The following is a 20,358-nucleotide window of genomic DNA, read 5'->3' on the forward strand; positions in this document are numbered from 1 at the left end:
AACTGATGATACAGGAAAATTTAGGAGCAAAGGTTCCTGTAGGTATATAGTGCAGCAGGTATTTCAGACGTCCTTCTGTAACTGTTCCTCTACCAACAGGGAAGTAGCGGCCATCCTCAATGCTGAAATGAGTAACCAATCCGAGCGGTCATTTTTGCTGGCCCTCTAAAATCCGATTACAAATGCACAATCTTCCCTTGTTGGCCACGTCTTAAGCAGCAAGAGGTAGGGTGAACATGGTGTTTCATCTTTTCTGGCAGAGGATTTATGACCTTTTGGTTCATACTTGACAATAGCATGTTCCTTGAAACTCCTGTCCTAGTTTTTGAACTACCAGCATTATGGAATTGATAACACGAAGGGAAACAGATTATATGTTACTCTGGGCAATCGGTCGTGCAAATCCCTGTTCAAAGCTTCCAAGCAGGAACAAATTAAAACATTTTCATATTTGAACGTGTACTGCCACTTCTTCCACCAATACAATTACAATATTGTCAACTCATACCAAAAAACTACGATAGTCATTTACTGATATTTTGAATTTGTTGTACCGCCACTTCATACACCAATACAAACGTGTGTACAACATTGTCAACTCGTACAACAAAACTAAAATTGTCATTTACTAATATATTCTCCTAAATATGCCACCTTAACTGGTGTCCGTATCTTGACAAAAACTGCGGTGTCTCTCTCTAGGCCTAGCACTAATGAGAGATGACTGCAGCTCATACTTCTTTTCAACATTCTCGACAGCAATGAGACTGTGAAGAACTGCCGATCAAAATCCTTTAGTCCTAATGACACCTCGCTAAGTCTATTTCAACCACCTATACTCTGTTACGTCTGTCCTAGATAATCAATAGCGTAGATGTAAGTCAACATCACATTACTCTTCTTCTCTAGAGGCATCTGCTTCAGAGAGCAAGCCCGAGCACAATGGGCAGGGAGGATCACGCATATCTTCAATACTTGTTTTCTGCTCCAAACATTCTGAATGATAAACATGACCGCAAACTAGAATGGCCACAACAGAGAATTCACCAGTAGTTAATGCATTTCCTAGAAAATAATTTTTCCTTCTCACTAGTTTCTGACAGATTCCACATACCATCTTCACTGCATCAGATGAAACTGCATTCATTACCAAGGAACTGAATCTAACCCTGTCTGGCCTGCTAAATTCTATTTCCTTGTTTTCTGAAAAAGTGGAAACAAATTAAAGTCAATGCAAGTAAATGTAAATAGCTGATGTGTAGAATCTTAAAGATGCATTGAAAAACTCTTTCATCTTGTGTGCATAAGAATTTTAGCTCTGAACTTGTAGAAAATGATACCACCTCTGATATTTTCGGAAATAATATAGAAATTATTTAGGTGCCTCGTTTGCATACAAGCGTGAATGAAGCAGCTAGATGCTAGATTATTTCCATGGGGAAGGGAAAAACATTGTCTTCAACACCATGCAACTATGAATATCTCACCTGTATGGCACCCAGGCTTGGAGCCTGGTTGACTCATAAGCTTGAAGGTAAGCCTCTCATTACGTGAAAGGGCAGTCTTCCCATGAGAAGTTGATGCATCAGCATGGCTCCCCAAGTTTCTCCGGGAGTATTGATGACCATAGTAGTGTCGTGATCGTTTCAAGACTATTGAACGGCCAAGGTTGTGATTCTGATGTGCATGAGAATGTTGCGCATTCAATACCTTTACAGTGTTATCTGAAGTATCCACCATGGGTATGAGAGGCCTTGATTCACTAGACTCTAGCAAATAAGATTTCTGCAAAAGGAAAATTAAAAACAATTATTTTTTTCTTTTTTCTTTTTTTTGTTCATCGTGAAGACATTTAAATTTCTATTAGGTCACAATGTGAATAAAAAGAAATATGAAAATCTCATCCTGCACCAAGTATTCTGATCCAGACATAAGTTTTCAAGTTTTCAGTTTAACCCCTCATCATCATCCATGTAGGAAAGATAAAGTGAGAGCAAAGCAGCACACGCAAGAAGAAATTACAGTATCTCATAATTAAGGAAAAAAACGACTAACCTCTCTAGACAACAATTCTGTTCCAGAAGAGCATGGCAAGTCATCTGCAACATAAGATACAACGATCATTTTCAGCCCAATCATTTCCTCTTAGAGTAAGAATGAGCTAAAAAGGAACTATTTCTAACCATTTACTTGACACAAAAGGTCCCAATCCTTTTTCTCTAACCAGGACTCATGCACTTTCAATGTCACTACTTTTTTATTCACCACATTGTAGGAACCACTGTTAAGGAGACATGATTATAAAGTTGAAGTGAAGGAAGAAAGTGCAACTAATGAATCACCACAGAGCAGAGCAATTAACATGATAGAAAACGTTCAACAGCCATGCAAGCAGGTCAGCAGCCACAAATGTGAAGGATGTAGAATAGGTAAATGTGGAAATCCGTTAACTCAAGGATTCCAAAGATCAGCAATAAAAAATCTCTGGGAGTAAATACAATGACATTTCCATTGATGGATAAGAGGATAGATTCGAAGATTAAGAAAAAAACCCATATCGTTGCATCGACTACTTCTCAGTATTAAATAGCTACAAAGGCATGCGGCGAAATAATGATCGAGAGTCAAATTCATGGGATGACAAATAAAGAATGCAGGATGTAAATGACTGGACAATGTTGATAAAGGCAATCCATCAAATAAATTTATCAATCAAGAAATTAAAATAATCCAAAGTTCAATTACCAATAAAGATGTATTGACAGGTCGTTCCATTAGCTAGAAAAAATATTTCATTGAGGCAAATATGAAAATCCTAAAACAATAATAATAATAATAAAAACCATGCTGGAATGTAAAAGGTAACAATCACTGGGAATGGCATCCATGATCATCAATGTGAACACATGATAATGATCCCTGCAGGGCTCAGAAAGCCATGCACAACAAATTGTTATAAGCCAAATTAAGAACTTGACACAGTTTTCTTTCCTTTATCTTGGGCTTGGCCAATTAATTTTCACAAACCCACACTCGAAATCCAACCCCACAAACTTAATCCCAGAGAAATTAATCACTTTTCTCCTCGGAATTCATGTTGCAGCTGCGCACATTCTCTGCTAGGATCCCAAACACCCCATTTTCCATCAGATCAAACAATAATCAAATTACTTTATCAGACAAAAGGTAGCCGTGATCATTCAATCCAGCCTTGATCAAGAAGCAAAAAGTAACCCCAACGCATTTCACAGTGAGAAAATCAGAAAGATCAGGAACTAGAACTAGTAGCAACCAGAGCAACAAACAATTTAAAGAAAAAGGAAGACAATTAAACCCTAACACTCAATTTTACTGTTAAGAATTCAAAAAAGAAAGGAAAAGACTCCTTTTTTAAGAAATAAAGAAAATCAAGTCTTCAATCTTTAAAGCTTCATCCGTAATAGATTCTCATAAAACACAAAATCCCACCATAATCGCTTCTCTTTACTAAAGTAAAATCCCATTTCCATTCAATCATCAAGATTCAAAACTCCCTTCATCTCCCACCATTTTCTCAACAACCCCAAAATCATTTAAAGAAGCAAGAGAACTGATACATTACCCGAAGAAGAAGTGCACTTGGTCTTGTTATGATCACCACTACTTCTCTTTCTCTTCCCCATAACAAAAGAAAAACTTTGATGATTTAGTCCCTTTGGTGGTGGCTGATGGTATCTGTTAGAAGGGTCTGAATTTGCGGTGATAAGAACTTTTATGTGTTACGAAGTGAACCTACGGTCATCAAAACACATAGGAAGGGAAAGAGAAGTGCTTTTAAAAAGTTTCGAGATAGAACGTTTGGTATCGTGTTTGTAAGTGTGTTTTGTTAAAATTTAAATTTTTTTTTTATTAAAATTAAGTGCGGTTTATATTTTTTTGGATCATTTTGATGTACTGATGTCAAAAATAATTTTTAAAAAATAAAAAAACATCATTGATATGCATTTCGATATGAAAAACTATTTGAAAAGTACCCGCAACCACACTGAAATACATTCATGTCTGAAAAAAAAACAAAAGGAAAGAAAAAACGTGCGAAACGGTGGGTGAGGGAATTTCTTATTAAAAAAAAGTAATGTATTGATAATAAGAATGAATAAAAAAATAAAAAATATATTATTTTAATATTTTTTTTTAAAAAAAACTTTTAAAAATAAAGTTAGCACACGCTACTTCTTCTTCAAGTTCCCTCCATCTCTTTGTTATTTCTCCTTTTATTCTTGCCCCTACACGTGTAAACTGTCTCAAACTGTCCATTTCTTTTGATACAAGCAGCTTCTCTCTCCTTCTCCCAGTAGTTAGATATTTTCTCATCTGCTCACAATCATTTTTAACTCAAATATTGGTTTCGGTAATTAAAGAGATTTTTTTAAAAATATATATATTATTTTAATATTAAAGTTAGTATTTAAAAGAAATTATTAAATTTACATCCCAACATATAAGAGTGTTTTTAAAATAAAATAAAAACTTTGATAATTATTTTTTTAGAAAATCATGAAGGTTTACAAAATAAATGCTTAATTGAACCAATTTTTTCTTTGTATATATTTTTATAAAATTTAATTTTACATAATACAAGCTATTGATATCATCATTGTTAACAAAAAAGAGAGAGATAACTGCATTCTTAGAGAGTGAGTGCCTTTCAATTCGGTCTCCATGTTGGAAATAATAAAAATTTAAAAATATTGCAGCAATTATTTTTTAAAGTATTTATTTATTTAAAAATATAATAAAATAATATTTTTAACATTAACACATTAAAGCAACCTAAAAATATATTAGAAATTAATTTACAATAAAAAAATATATTAATTTTTAAAATACAGCAGACTTCAGTAATGCTCACCTTCATCTAGATTTTCCAATATTTTTCACCTTTACCACGCAAGATTCTCAATATTCACCTCTTTCTAGATTTTCCAATTTATTTCAACGCCCACCCCAGGACAATTAATGAAGGGAGGCTGTCTTTTAGATATTTGTTCTGTGTTTAAAAAATATATTTAATTTTTTTAATATTTTATTATATTAATATAAAAATTAATTTTTTAAGATTCGAGTCTATAGCTACAGTAAGGACATTATTCCTACTCTTTCTATTTTAGTTTATTTTGCTATTGTTATGTGAAATAATACAACTGAACAAAACAACCCTTCAATGGGCAATGATGGTTTTTAAAAATAAAAATAAATTAAATTTGCTTTTACTCTATGAAAAAAAACACAAGCGATGAAAATGTTCATTATGTTTTGAAAGAAAATGTTAATTGGCTCTCTAATTAGATTTATTGTTAATTCCGAAGAAGTTTTGGTCGAGGCCAAGAGAATTTACTGCAGAGAGCACTTACCGTTGAAAGATTCTCTTTCATGTAAATATCTCATGGAAGAAGACAAATTAAAAATCAGCAACCATCTTCGAACATCACTGCTACAATAATTTTTTTATAATTATTTTTAAAATATTTTTTATTTAAAAATATATTAAAATAATATTTTTTATTTTTTTAAAATTATTTTTGATATTAGCATATTAAAATGTTCTAAAAATATCAAAATAATATTAATTTAAAGTAAATAAAAAAATAAAAAAAAATAATTATTTTTAAAAATACTTTTGAAACAAAAAAAAAACAACACCATTATATATAATTGATTAAAAAGATGTTAATTAATAGATTATAAAATATAATTCTTACTTTTAAAAGCGAAAATAGTGATTATGCTCGTTCTAGTCATCATTGAGAGATTGTTGAAATTTGTTTTTCAAAAAAAAGAGGAGACGAGAGGTAGAGACTTTTTTAATGGAATCATCATAAATTTATAGCTATAATTTTGAGCCCTTTAAATTAAATAAACGTATATGTATATAAATATTTGATTTTATCAAATTATATGATAAATTATAATTTCTATTTAAAATATTATCACAAAAGAATAAATAATCATTTGATTTTTTTTTTGGATTTAATATGTGATGACTTGATTTATTTATAAAATTAAGTTAAAATCCATACTTTGCAGGAATATAAATTTAAATATTTTTTGTGAAGTGAGATTTAATAATCTAATAGATTTAGTCAAATTACATCAGTGTTCGGTTTTCTTTTGCCCTCTTTCCCATGCCAGAAGGTGTGCTATGTTAGTGTTAGGCAGCTCGATGGGCCATCACTGGTTACCATCACCTATGAAGAAATATCATGGAACGATTATGAAACTTTTGGAGCTGGTTTGTTATTGTAATAATAATAATAATTTTTTAAAATATTTTTTATTTAAAAATATATTAAATAATATTTTATTTTTGATGTTCACGTCACAAAATGATATGAAAATATAAAAATTAATAATCTAAATAAAGTAAAAAAAACAAAACAGTTTTATTTTTTTAAAAAAACATTTTTAGAGTACAAAAACAAAGTTTCGAGTTATGAACTTTTAAGCAAACTATACCAGGGTCTATCGGATTACAGATAGGTTACCCAGGCCAGGCCAATCGAGATATGTTCGTGAAGTTTTACTATTTTTTTCTCTTCTTGATTTTCACTGTTAACAAGGTTATGCATCTATAATATTATATTTAAAATATTTATATTATATGTATATTTATATTTTTTTTATAAAAAAAGCTATATGTAAATATATAATATAATAAATTTTTTTCTTTCATAATTACACTTATTATATCTCATCTTTTTATTTTGAGTGGTCAAATAATTACAGTTAATATTATATATATATATATATTAGATAAACTTGAAAAAAATAAATTATTTATAAATTATTTTTCAGCTTAAATTTTATGGCATTGTCCAGCAATAAAAATTATTTTTTAATTTATTTTTTATGATACACTGAACATAAAAAACTAATTTATTTTTTATAAAAATTATTTTCCAATTACAGTGTCCTGGGAGCACAGACGAGTAAGATATACTTGGCCCTAAAAAAAGTAAAATTTTTGCTTCTCTTTTTCCTTTTTTATTTGAAGTGGGTCCAAGAGCATACTTTATCGTTTAGAAAGGGCATATTTTACGGGAAGGCGCAAACCCTCAAAAGCATTGGCTACCAATTTTATGCAGCCTGATTGGTGGATCCTCTTATTTGCACTCTTATTAATTATTATTATGCAGCCTTTACTTTCTCCTTACCTGTCAGGAACTAAGTCCTTTACTTTGAAATATTTTTTTTTAAAAAAAAATGGTTAAAATTGAGTTATTTTTTTAAAACTTGTTACTATTATGGAAAAAAAATTAGAAAAACTTTTCATTATTTGACTATATTATAAAAAATAAAATAAAAAATAAAATTTTAATTTTTTAATTTTTTTCAAATTTATTAAAAGAATGAAGATGTAATCTTATAAATAAAAAAATTGGACGATAAAATTGAAAAAATTTTAATTTTATAAATTATTTTAAATAAAATAAATAATAATTAAAATATAGAAGACTAAATTTGATGGATAGAAAAGGTTGAAAGATGATAATTAAAAAATATATAATTTCATAAATTATTTCAAATAAAAATAAATAACAACAAAAAAAATAATGACCAAATATGATAGATAAGATTTTCAATTAAAAAAATAATAAGAGAAAAAAAAAGATCAAAGTTGATATAAAAATCAAATCAAATTAAATCAAATTTGAAGGGTTGAAATTGAAAAAATATATTCAAAATAAAATATATAACAATCTAGATATTAAGAACTAAATTTGATATAATTAACAAATAACAAGACATTTCTGAGTTCTCCATAAACTTTAAAAGGCATTTTTCATCCAAAATAAAAGGAAAATACTTCACTGAAAACCAAGTAAAAATATTTTCTATTAATAATTTTTTTTAATAATAAATAAACACATAAAAATTTTAAAAATCATTTTCAAAAAACTACTATTCACTCACGAACAAACAAATCTTAACATACATAACATATCACAACTCTTGGTTTATGCTAGCAAGATCATAGGAATATTGGAAGGAAAGAAAGATATTGACAAAAAATGTCATGAAGAATTGGATCAAGAGCAGGCCCAACATGATTTTATCACCTGAATGAAGAGCAACCAGTGATAAGAAACGAATTGGTCGGGGAGAAGTCCCCATCCAGAGCTTCCAGACAAACCAATTTTTCACTGCTAAAGTCACTTTTCACCTCAAATTATTGGTTACGAGACACGATCACCTCCACGGTGTCGTTGCATGTGTATAGCTAATTATTTTTTAAAGTGATTTTTTTATTTGAAAATATATAAAATTAATTTTTTTATTTTTCAAAAAATTATTTCTTTTTTAAAATTTAAGAAAACAGTGTAGCACCGACTAGCGGAACACCCTCCTAAAGTAAAATGTTAGAAAGCAACTGTTGTTCTTGCAATATCTTGTGCAACAAGAAAGTAAATGCCCAATAACTCTCTGTCTCTGTCTGTCCTGGTTTTAAGACAGCACAAGGGCACGATGAACACCTTACCCTTTTTTATTTACTGAGAGGACCTATTTTCTCCTGTCCTCCCATGGAAAAGAAAATATTCGTGTCTCTGATTGAATTAATTGAGATATATAATAAACTGATTTAAAAATTTATTTTAATAATAATAATAATAATAATGCTTGTAAAAATATCATGTAATTACTAAAAGTTTATATGATCATTAATTTTAGAATCCGTAAAATTAATAAAGACGCGTATAAACTGTCCAAACACTCGTATTAATAATAAATAAAAAAACCCATGAAAATAAACCACGCCAAACACATGCAAAACCATTGTTGAATAGATTCATGAACAAGGACTGTAGAGACATGAATAAATTTGCATATCATTATTATATTGGAATCGTTCATTTTTATTTCGTTTTTAATGATTATGATATCTTCAGTTGTTTTTATGCACGGTTTTTTTTCCAGATCATCTTAAACAGGTCATCCAGATTCAGATTTGTAGATTTATGAAAGTTGTTTTCTTGAATCTCATCTAAAATTCGAGTCATATATAATTAATAATATGAAAGACAAACAACATTTACCAGCCAGACTAAACTCGGATATATATATATATATATATACACACACACACACACACACACATATATGATTGCGTGCATTTAAAGCTGGCCACGCCTTGCTGAAATTTCAATAAACAAGCTGGCTTCGGACACCCAGTCATGTGCCCTAGCCCATTAACTACCAACCTGGTCCATAAAAATCCAACTCAGCTCCTGTCACTTCCACTCATTTAGCGTGTAGATCAGGATATGTATGGAAGTATGATTATGATATTTTTTTTAAAATGTTTTTTTATATTAAAATGTATATAATGATATTTTTTTTATTTTTTTAAATTTATTTTTAAAATCAGTACATCAAAACAATTTAAAATATATAAAAAAATTAATTTGAGCTCTAGATAGATGTTGGCGCCACGGGTCTATATTTTTTAAATTGTAACAAAATATTAAAATAATATTAAGATTTTTAAAAAAAAAAATCTAAGATTTTGTTCATTGAAATTAAAAAATTTGATAACAATAACAAATAAAGTGGAAAAAAATAAAAATAATTCAATATAAAAGATGAATGGTTGCTAATATTATGAAAATATATCTTTTCAATATTTTTAAAATATATTAATGATCTTATACGTTAATAAAGTAAAAATTAAATTAGAATGATATAATTGCATGGAAAGAAAAATGAAGAAAATATAAATCTTAATTTTTAGAAAATAAAATTATTAAAAACAAAATTAAAAATAAAAAAAACAAGAAAAAAAATATTGACATGAGTTTGTTTAGGCTATGACACGGATGAATTCTGAAAAAATCTGAAAAACTCAAAAATTTTCTTGACCCAAGAAAAACGGTTTTTTTCCTTCCTTTAAGGGTGATTAAATAATTACATTGTGGGTAAATATTTTTAAAATATCGATCAAACCCCTCCTTTCATATAATGACTAACGAGTCCATAGAAAATGCTCGCCTACCTCTAAACCCAAGCTTTGTGAGTTTGCAGGTTAAAGGTAAAATGTTAGTTTTATTACGTAAATTCACAGTGAAATATGAGTGTGTGCACAGTAAATATTTAAGCTCTTTTAATTTTAATTTTTTGTATAATTAGCATTAGGGTGAGCAAATAGCCGTTCTGTTTGGTTTTTTTATAAAAAAAACCAAGCAATCAATTTGAATTTATAAAAAAACTAAATTGTGGGAACCAAATATTTTGGTTTGGTTGCTTGGTTTTTAATTTTCTTAAATATATTTTTTTTGTAAATTTCAATTTTTTTTCTTGAAAATAATAATTGAAAGAAAAAAAAGAATTTTGATTGTTAGGTTTTCAAACCAATCCTAACCAGATAAATAAAAAAACAAACCGAACTGAATGAACTGAATTATAAATGTTTGGTTTCTTTACTTGGTTCGGTTTTTCTCACCCACCATCAAAATGTATAGAAGGTGAGATCTAGCAAATGGGCTTAGGGTCCCACGTGACTACTGTACCTTACCTCACACAACACAACACAAGTCCCCGTACTTTCTGTTTCTCTGTATTGTTTGTCGACGTGGCAATGGACATGCTATGTTTTGCTAATTGTAATTGGTTTGCGGTGTAAACTAATACACGATGCCCAAACTGTACATTCTTGTCTCTGTGCTCTTCAGGAGTCTCGGGACAGAACTCGGATTTGCAATAAATCAGAACTTGAATGGCCCATACAGGGAAATAAAGAGAGGCTGAATCCAAGATTGATATTTTTTTAATATATTAATATTAAAAATAAAATTTTTAAAATAAAAAAAATATTATTTCAAAGTTATTGCAGTTAAAGTTAACCACTACCAAGAAATACTGCTATTAAAGGTTAAAACAGCCGAGAGATCTCGACGGTGCTCGAGGAGACCCGGTCTTGCTCTGTAAATCTGGACTGAAACTCCACTCAAAATAATAAAAAAAAATATTTAGGAAAAATAGCAAAGACAAGTGTGTATGATCGAGCCTGGTATCCGATGTTTAAAGGCAAGGGTAAATCATGATGCTTCCTTGGAGCCATCACCATTTTTATAGGATTCTTATTCTAAAGAGAACAATAAAGAATTTATCCGTTATTCTCTCCGATTACTTTAATCTGATGCTTCCAGGTGGCATGTCTTGATCAGGCAACAAGCAACGTGGATCGGATTATAAAACAAGGAACTTGTAATAAAATAGTTATTATTGATATAACAAAGAAGGCGGTCCAATATTGAAGGAGATATGGGATCGTTGTAGTATAGATTCCATCCGTGGGTCCACGTGTCTTGCTTGTTGGCTGCTGGGCTCTTGTCAGATTCTGGGTAAACGGTCCTCCTCTCTCGACGGGCCAATTTAGGCACACCCATGATTAGGTGCTTCACGCGGTCAATTGATAATGACATGGAAACCCTCTCAGTTGCTTCTGGTTCGAGGGTGTTTTCGTCTCGCCGTAAATTTCTCCCTTCGTTTTATAATTCTTGATCCATACTTAAAAATTAATCATCGTTTAATCACTTGTATTATCATCAATATTTCAACAAATATCATTAATTTGCCACCACCACGCCATAACTACTCATCATAATAGCCATTAAAATCATAATTTCCTCTGTTACAACATCGTTGTTCAATCACTCATGCCATCACCAGCATGACAACAAGTATCATTAATTTGCTGCCGTCACATAATAATTACCCATCCTAATTACCATTAAAATCATAAGTTATGTCATCAATTTTCACCGCTATTACAATGGCATAAAAAATATTCCTTTACAGAAAACATGTTCAGACATGTGTTTCATAATAATTCAAATAACAATTATTTTTTAAAGGAAAATGTTATGTGAAAAAAGACTTGCGTTTAAAAAAACATTACGTTCTTTCATGTTTACAGTTTTTAGGACCGTCACATGTTATACCATAGGTTAGAGTTCAAAATACCTCCAATAACAAGAATAATAAAGCTAGTTTAGTGACGGGACAAAAACTAAGAATCTATTTTATTTGTAACCTCGACCAACCCTTTAATGAACATTTATACACAAAAGGTCAAAAAACATAAAGTGAAAGATAAAAAGGAGAGTTTTTGGACTTTAGCACAGTAAAAAAAACAAAAAAAAAACTAACATATTCTAAAAATTTACAAATTACATCTCCAATTAGCAAGTAGCAAATGTCACCCTTTCAAATTGCAAATTTGATAAAAAGATTATTTAATAAGGAGAGATAGGGAAAAAAAAAGATCCCCACACCGAAAAGATTCGACGAGTTGGATACAACGACACCGAGAAAAGTTACCAACGGTGACCGGAGTGGGCTGCACGAGTGCTCCAAAGGCAAGCAAGCCTTGACACTTTTGGACGACTCGTATGACCAACTGCGTTCACTGTTTGTGACCAACATGAGCGCTCTAAAGGTAAGATAAATCTTTTCAACAATACTGGTGACGTCATTATCTAAATTTCAATATACCTAGGTTTTTTCTTTCTTTGTTTGTTTTTTTCTCTCTCCTCTCTTTTTCTTGTAATTTGTGAAGAGAGATAAGAGAGAAGAAAATTAAAAAAATAAAGAGACTCTGAAGACACATCAAAACTCCAATGATGACACAACTAGTATCGTTTGAAAGATCTCGACGAAACAAACAGAACAACACCAGGAAAGATCACAAATTGAGAGCATAGTAGGCTACATGAGCCAGATAAATGTGCCGAGGCTAACTTGCCTTTGACCGCTCGTGTGGTCCATTCCGGTCACTATTGGTGATCTTTTTTGATGTCGTTGGATTCATTTTATTGAAATCTTTTTAATGATACTAGAGGTGTTATCATTGGAGTTTTGATGTGAATCCAAAATCTTTTTATTTTTAGCATCACATTATTATACTATATATTTTTTTTACCGTGCTAGAAAAAAAAGATCGATAAAAAGATTCTAAAGGTACTTCGAAACTCTGATGATAACACAACTAATATCATTGGAAAGATCTCGATGAAACAAATACAACGACAACAGGGAATGTCACAAAATTGAAAACATAGTAGGTTACATAAGCCATGCAAATGTGTCGGGGCTAACTTGCCTTTAATTGCTCGTGTGGTCCATTCCGGTCACCATTGATGATTTTTTTAGTGTCGTTGGATTCGTTTCGTTGAGATCTTTTTTTTTTTAGTTTAAAGTAGGTGTCCGAGCCAGTTTGCGCACCTTGACTAGTCCCACGGGCCTTTAAGTTAACGACCATGTAAGTCTCAAGTGGCCATCATATGAGGAACCACAGGGCTCGAACCTGAGACCACAGAAAAAACAAACCTCTTGATCTCAAACTCTTACCACTGGATCACCACTTAAATAATTATTATCCCATGCTCTTGAGATCTTTTTAATTATACTAGAGATATTACCATTGAATTCAAAATCTTTTTATCTTTAGCATCACATTATTTTACTATATATTTTTTTTACCGTGCTAGAAAAAAAAAATTTCGATAAAAAGTGGGACAGATTCTGACAAGACAACACAGGAAAGCGTCTTAAAATACGCGGCTGTTGTTAGAGTTATCCGGAATAAATCCGCCACCTCGTGATGACACACCAAAGCCTCGAAAGTAGAAACCATACGAAGGAGCAGGACAAAAGGAGAGAGAAAAAAGAAACTTTCCCATTAAAGGCAAAGCAAATTCTTGAACATTAATGCTCTCATCTCACACCACATTACCAGAATGACATTCCCCTCTCTTAGGACCACACATTGAACGTCTTGTGGTGTTGTTGATGATGATAAGGTTTCTTGTGTTGTTTTCAAAAAATCTGCCCTTCAAGAAATTTCCCTGGTCTGGAGAAGCCCTCCTTGTGGATAAACATCTCTTCCATTCCTTTGGCCTTTTCTTCCATAATATTATCTCCTTTTTTCTTTTTTTTGTTCAAAGGGAATCTCAACCGAGTCCATGTATTTTTAAGAAGCTAGTAAATTAAAACTTGTTTGTTTTTTTATTTTAAAAATATTTAAATAATAATAATTTTTTTTGTTGCTTTAAATTATTTTTTAGGGTGTTTTTATATCGTTTAAATATATCGATATTAAAAAATAAAAAAAAGTAATGAATATTTGAATACACAAGTGTATACGGTTGTTGCCTTCCCCGGATAATATTATGTTCATGTGTTCAGTATGGTAATTAAACTAATAATCATGCTGGCCTTCGAGAAGAGTAGGGCCAGGTCAGCAAACTCAATAATATATATTATTGTTGATGGGATGCTAATCGAACAACACACAATCTTGTTCAAGCGTTCACACTTTATAGATTTTTTTCATATAATATGCTAATTTTATGCTTCAATTCTTAGTTTTTGAATTTTATCTTGGTGAGTGACATGTCAACTTATCAACCTAAAATGCCTGCTCCTCCATCATTATTTTATTCATTTTCAGTTTGCCAATTTTGCCATGGCAAGTGATTTTTCAAGCTAACAAATCAAATCCAACGACATGTGTAATTTATTTTTTATAATTAGCCGTGTTTTTTTTATGGGTGATGTGTGTTTAATATTATAATATAAGATGTTTTTTAATTAAAAATATATTAAAATAATTTTTTTAATATACAACCATAAATTCCCAAAATTTGAGCATAAATAATCCTAAAATAACCATACAAACCCAAAAAGTAGCAAAACAATTATTCTAACTACATGAGCTGATTTCACCCTTTACCGATCGCCAACAAGTCAGATCTGACTGTCACTCACTATAAATAACTGCCCTATTCTCTCTCTCTCTTCCACTCTATCACGCATTCCTCATTTCTTTCTCCAGTAACTTCCCTTTCTTTTCTGTCATTGGTAAAATTAATAAAGAAATCAATTAGGGTTTGGAGCCATGGTTTCGGTGATTTTGCCAGATCTGGGAACGGAGATTCTGATTCCGGTGTGTGCCATTATTGGAATCGGATTCTCTCTCCTTCAGTGGCTGTTGGTTTCCAAGGTCAAGCTTGTACCGAGCCCTGCGACGTCGAATAACAGTGGTGCTGCTGGAAAGAATGGGTACGGTGACTACTTGATTGAGGAAGAAGAAGGTCTTAATGACCATAATGTTGTTCTTAAATGTGCTGAGATTCAAAATGCCATCTCTGAAGGTATAATATTATCAGTATTTTGGTTGTTTTCTTGAGTTGGTTCTTGAAGTTGTGATTTTGGGGATTGTTGAGTTTAGATCTCTCGTTGAATTGGTGTTTTGGTTTTGAAATGGAAGGAAATGAGCTGTTTTTGTTGCTAAAGTTTTGTTGTGGTGTTGCATTTATTGTGTTTTTTGTGAAGGATTCTGTATGAGTTTCTGATATTGTTTCTGGTTATGGACTTTGAGCTGACTGTGGAAAGCTTTTTTTTATGTTTTTTTTATTTAGTTTATTTTTTCAGCTTAAAGAAAAAGAATCCAGTTTTTATATGAATATTTTTAAAAATATTCCTTTTACGCGTGAGCTGGTGGCTAGTTCTGGAACTTGGTCTGAGGAGGTGGAGTTCCATTTATTTCCGGTGGTAACATATATTTTTTGCTTAGACCGAAGGAATGCTATTTGAGATCTAGCCAAGTTTTTGTTGTTTTATTCTGTTGGAATTATGGTAATGGTTATTTAGTTAAAACACACGAAGATTATAGACGTCCGGTCATGACTAGAATGTTAAATGCGGTATTTTCTGGCATGTGGGTGCTAGTATTGATATGCTGCTACCAACCTGTCAACCCTGATGCTTACTGGCTGGGAATGGTACCTTTTGCGGTTTTAAGTTGATGGTTTGATGAAATTTTGCTAGATCTACAGGCTTTGATGAAGTTATTGTAAACCTTCAATAAATCTAAGCATTTTAGGCATAATTCTTCACCTGGTATTGTTAATTAAGTTGATTAGTTTCTCTTGACATCTTTTAAGGTTATCTTGTGGTGAATCTCTATTTGTTAGTTATCATTTGCATTAATATTATAACTAGGATGTGAAAACCAGATGCCTGGGGCATCATACAAGTATTATGTCACCTCCATCTGTCTTTGACAGATGATTTATAGGTCTGGAGTCCCCTTATTTAACTTCATACTTTATTGTTGAATGGTAAAATATGAAGTATAAATAAACTTGTTGGGGAGGCCATATCCAGGATTGTAACTGATAGCTTGTTATATGTTCTCACAGTCCAATATTAATGATTTGTTGCCTAAGCATATAAATAACTGAAAACATAATTTGCATCAACTTGCTCTGCTTGTATTGGAGTGTTTCTGCAATGTAGTGGTGGTTTTTTTACTTCATTTACACATCACTATGTTGTGGTGATAATGTTTGTCAATATCATTTTTTATACTAATTATGGATGTGGATATTTTTACTTTGCAGGTGCAACTTCTTTCCTTTTCACTGAATATCAATATGTTGGAATTTTCATGGTTGCTTTTGCAATCTTGATTTTCGTTTTCCTTGGCTCTGTTGAGGGATTCAGCACTAAGAGTCAGTCTTGCACATATGATCCCTTGAAGATGTGCAAGCCTGCTCTTGCCACTGCTGGCTTCAGCACCGTAGCCTTTGTGCTTGGTGCTGTCACTTCAGTGGTTTCTGGCTTTCTTGGGATGAAAATTGCAACCTATGCTAATGCCAGAACCACCCTGGAGGCAAGAAAAGGAGTTGGGAAGGCTTTTATCATTGCATTTAGATCTGGGGCAGTCATGGGTTTTCTCCTTGCTGCAAATGGACTCTTGGTGCTTTACATTACCATCAATGTTTTCAAGCTATACTATGGTGATGACTGGGAAGGGCTTTTTGAGTCTATAACTGGCTATGGACTTGGAGGATCTTCCATGGCTCTCTTTGGCAGAGTTGGTGGAGGTATCTACACCAAAGCTGCTGATGTTGGTGCTGATCTTGTTGGCAAGGTTGAAAGGAACATTCCCGAGGATGACCCAAGAAATCCTGCTGTAAGTAATCCTGCTCTATAGAAATAACCTTTTTTCTTGAACATTGACATGATTTCTGGTTTGGGTTGTGTCTGATTTCCTTCTGTGATTGCAGGTGATCGCTGACAATGTAGGTGATAATGTTGGTGATATAGCTGGCATGGGATCTGATCTTTTTGGCTCATACGCCGAGTCCTCTTGTGCTGCCCTAGTTGTTGCTTCCATCTCTTCTTTTGGAATCAATCATGAATTTACTCCAATGCTATATCCTCTCATTGTCAGTTCTGTGGGAATCATTATTTGTCTGATAACCACCTTATTTGCAACTGATTTCTTTGAGATCAAGGCTGTGAAGGAAATTGAGCCAGCACTAAAGAATCAACTCATCATCTCAACTATTCTGATGACTGTTGGGGTTGCCATTGTTAGTTGGGTAGCTCTCCCATCTTCCTTTACCATCTTCAATTTCGGAACCCAGAAAGTTGTCAAGAATTGGTAAGATCTATTATTGATGTTCTTTTGAGAAAAACGTAGCGCCATTCTAGTTGGGTCATACTGTCTTAGCTTATAGCATTGAATTCTACATGCAGGCAACTCTTCTTGTGTGTTGCTGTTGGTCTCTGGGCCGGTCTTATTATTGGATTTGTAACTGAGTACTATACCAGCAATGCATACAGGTAAGCTTTTGTCCTACTTTTATTTCTAGTAACTGCTCCCGCTCCCCGAATAACAGTTAGTTTAACACTTAATTTACAAAAACCTGCAGCCCTGTTCAGGATGTTGCTGATTCCTGCCGAACTGGAGCTGCCACTAATGTTATTTTTGGGCTTGCATTGGGATACAAATCTGTCATCATTCCTATCTTTGCTATCGCAGCCAGCATTTTTGTTAGTTTCTCTTTTGCTGCTATGTATGGTATTGCTGTAGCTGCCCTTGGAATGTTGAGCACCATTGCCACTGGGTTGGCAATAGATGCATATGGTCCCATTAGTGACAATGCCGGAGGTATTGCTGAGATGGCAGGCATGAGCCACAGAATCCGAGAAAGAACTGATGCCCTTGATGCTGCTGGAAACACCACTGCTGCTATTGGGAAGGTCTGAAAAACTGTCTTGCTTTAACCACTTCCTTTTTAATTGTAGTCGATGTAAGCAATCTGTAGTTGCTTTTACATGTCATGTTAGAATGCGGGTTTGCATGTTTTTTTTTTTCATGCATTGATGTGTTTGGTCAGTGGTTTTACTGATTTTTTGTTATGAGATCACATTGAAGTGGTGCACACAGCACACAACCAAGGAAATAGGCAACTTGCCCCAGCTGTAGTTTTGGTTTTCTGTGTTTTCTTCCTTTTAAAAATGAAACTTTAGATTTTTTATTTTATGATTAGACAAGTTGGGCGTTACCATCACATTGCAAATTCCTAGGACCACTTATCATGGAATTGCCTTTCCCTTCTCCAAATAAAAAGGAGAAATGAAAGTGCTTAATACTGTTCCATGTGCTGTCATTTTGGACACATGATTTTGTTTTTAGTTGGGAACAAGGCTTCTGTAGGGGCCTTAATCTTTCTGGCAATTTATAATTTGTTGGGAGCTTGAGTCTTTTTTGCAGTGAAGTTGTATTTGCATCATTAGTTGTAGAACACATCATTAATTTTGTTTTGATTGAAAAGAAGCATCTGACAATGACTTGTTGAACTCACAGATCTTAAGGTTTTATTCACACTTCTAATTGATCAATGTGCTCTGCTTTTTTCAGGGATTTGCCATTGGCTCTGCAGCTCTTGTCTCCCTGGCCCTCTTTGGTGCCTTTGTCAGCCGTGCATCTATCTCAACAGTCGATGTATTGACTCCAAAAGTTTTCATTGGTTTGATTGTGGGTGCGATGCTTCCTTACTGGTTCTCTGCCATGACAATGAAGAGCGTGGGAAGTGCAGCGCTTAAGATGGTTGAGGAAGTTCGCAGGCAATTCAACACCATCCCTGGCTTGATGGAAGGCACTGCCAAGCCTGACTATGCCACCTGTGTTAAGATCTCCACTGATGCATCTATCAAGGAGATGATCCCACCTGGTGCACTTGTCATGCTCACACCCCTCATTGTTGGGATCTTTTTCGGTGTTGAAACTCTATCTGGTGTCCTTGCTGGATCCCTTGTGTCTGGTGTCCAGGTAATGCTAAGGCTACTGGTCAACATAATGTCCTTAGTCAACATAAATTTGAGATCATATTTGTTCAGGTTATAGATGTCCTGTTACCGCTTGTCTGATCATTTTGTTTCTGTTGTTCAGATTGCCATCTCTGCCTCCAACACTGGTGGTGCATGGGATAATGCCAAGAAATATATTGAGGTATAGATCGAGTGAGCTTTATCACTTCTTTATTTGTAATTTGGTGTGCGTGCTGAAATAAAGGTTTTTGTAATGCGAATATGCCCTGTATTTGTTCTGTTGGAAACAGGCTGGTGCTTCAGAGCATGCAAGATCTCTTGGCCCAAAAGGATCAGATCCACATAAGGCAGCTGTTATTGGTGACACCATTGGGGATCCATTGAAGGATACATCTGGACCATCACTTAACATCCTCATCAAACTGATGGCTGTTGAATCACTCGTCTTTGCTCCATTCTTTGCCACGCACGGTGGCCTTCTCTTCAAGATATTCTGAGAATGAGAACCGGACAGGCAGAAGAAATGGTCCCACCAGTCCCATCTCTCTTGTTTTGCCCTACTATTCATCTTTACCTCAATATATGTAGTTTGTAGTTCGTGATGACTTTAAATTTCTCTCCTCGTGTTGAATGGTGGAGAAAATCATCCCTGTTAGGGGGTTGATGATGACAGCGATGACGACGATAATCAATCTAGTGAAGAGAGCTGGACCAAAGTTGTCATTTTGTTTTCTAGTAAGGACAGTTAATTTTGCACATTTTACGCAATTTTGATTGTATGTTCTCTCTTTTTGCGCTGTCTTTTCATTTATCTTTTCTGTGCTCCACGCCAAATATTTTAATCAGCTGTTGCGTAAAATGCACAAAACATGCCCCAGCTGCCTAATTAAATTTTTTAAAAAAAACTTATCCTCAGTGGATTTGCATGATGACCTTTTCTCCTTGGATTTCTTACACGTTGGTCCTTCAATATTTTTTTATTGTAATTTGATTCTCAAAAACTGATTTAATTTAATGCGTGCATGTATGGATTTCTTACAATTTAGTTTTTATTGTTATGTTGTTTATAAGAAGAGAAACATGTTATTGTAAAATGAAAAAACGAGAATGGGAGAAAACAGTTTTTACTAAATGAATACATTTTCCACCAGTGCCTTTTTCTACACGTTTATTTTAATTTTTATATAAATGAAT

General features: G+C 32.9%; 2 protein-coding genes across 3 annotated transcripts; one reads left to right on the forward strand and one right to left on the reverse strand.

The window, feature by feature from the left end:
- Positions 1-505: 505 nt before the first annotated feature.
- On the reverse strand, positions 506-3,829 carry LOC133688832 (uncharacterized). Of its 2 annotated transcripts, XM_062108452.1 has the most exons (5): positions 3,602-3,829; positions 2,056-2,099; positions 1,488-1,785; positions 1,115-1,203; positions 506-1,020 (listed from the first exon to the last, which is right to left on the reverse strand). In XM_062108452.1, the coding sequence occupies exons 1-5, from the start codon at positions 3,660-3,662 to the stop codon at positions 844-846; spliced, it is 669 nt and encodes a 222-aa protein (XP_061964436.1). In that variant the 5' UTR covers positions 3,663-3,829; the 3' UTR covers positions 506-843. The 2 variants fall into 2 exon arrangements, with proteins under 2 accessions (XP_061964436.1, XP_061964435.1); XM_062108451.1 differs by having other exon boundaries at positions 506-1,203; positions 3,602-3,826.
- A 10,970-nt stretch (positions 3,830-14,799) lies between these two features.
- On the forward strand, positions 14,800-19,953 carry LOC133688643 (pyrophosphate-energized vacuolar membrane proton pump). The gene is made up of 8 exons (XM_062108208.1): positions 14,800-15,191; positions 16,443-17,017; positions 17,112-17,491; positions 17,587-17,673; positions 17,763-18,093; positions 18,755-19,165; positions 19,286-19,345; positions 19,455-19,953. Exons 1-8 carry the CDS (start codon positions 14,936-14,938, stop codon positions 19,659-19,661), a joined length of 2,307 nt encoding a protein of 768 aa, XP_061964192.1. The 5' UTR covers positions 14,800-14,935; the 3' UTR covers positions 19,662-19,953.
- Positions 19,954-20,358: the final 405 nt, after the last annotated feature.

Source organism: Populus nigra, chromosome 3, assembly GCF_951802175.1.
Source record: "Populus nigra chromosome 3, ddPopNigr1.1, whole genome shotgun sequence".
Classification (NCBI taxonomy): Eukaryota; Viridiplantae; Streptophyta; class Magnoliopsida; order Malpighiales; family Salicaceae; genus Populus; species Populus nigra.

What these genes read in the sequence shown, in the direction of transcription:
- LOC133688832 (XM_062108451.1), bottom strand. Translation starts at nt 3,662, where the DNA reads ATGGGGAAGAGAAAGAGAAGTAGTGGTGATCATAACAAGACCAAGTGC. An exon ending in CAAGTGCACTTCTTCTTCGG is followed by an intron (nt 2,100 to 3,601) that starts GTAATGTATCAG and finishes CTTATGTTGCAG; the next exon opens with ATGACTTGCCATGCTCTTCT. An exon ending in CAAGCCTGGGTGCCATACAG is followed by an intron (nt 1,204 to 1,487) that starts GTGAGATATTCA and finishes CCACTTTTTCAG; the next exon opens with AAAACAAGGAAATAGAATTT.
- LOC133688643 (XM_062108208.1), top strand. Translation starts at nt 14,936, where the DNA reads ATGGTTTCGGTGATTTTGCCAGATCTGGGAACGGAGATTCTGATTCCG. An exon ending in CAGAAAGTTGTCAAGAATTG is followed by an intron (nt 17,492 to 17,586) that starts GTAAGATCTATT and finishes TTCTACATGCAG; the next exon opens with GCAACTCTTCTTGTGTGTTG. An exon ending in CCCTTGTGTCTGGTGTCCAG is followed by an intron (nt 19,166 to 19,285) that starts GTAATGCTAAGG and finishes TCTGTTGTTCAG; the next exon opens with ATTGCCATCTCTGCCTCCAA.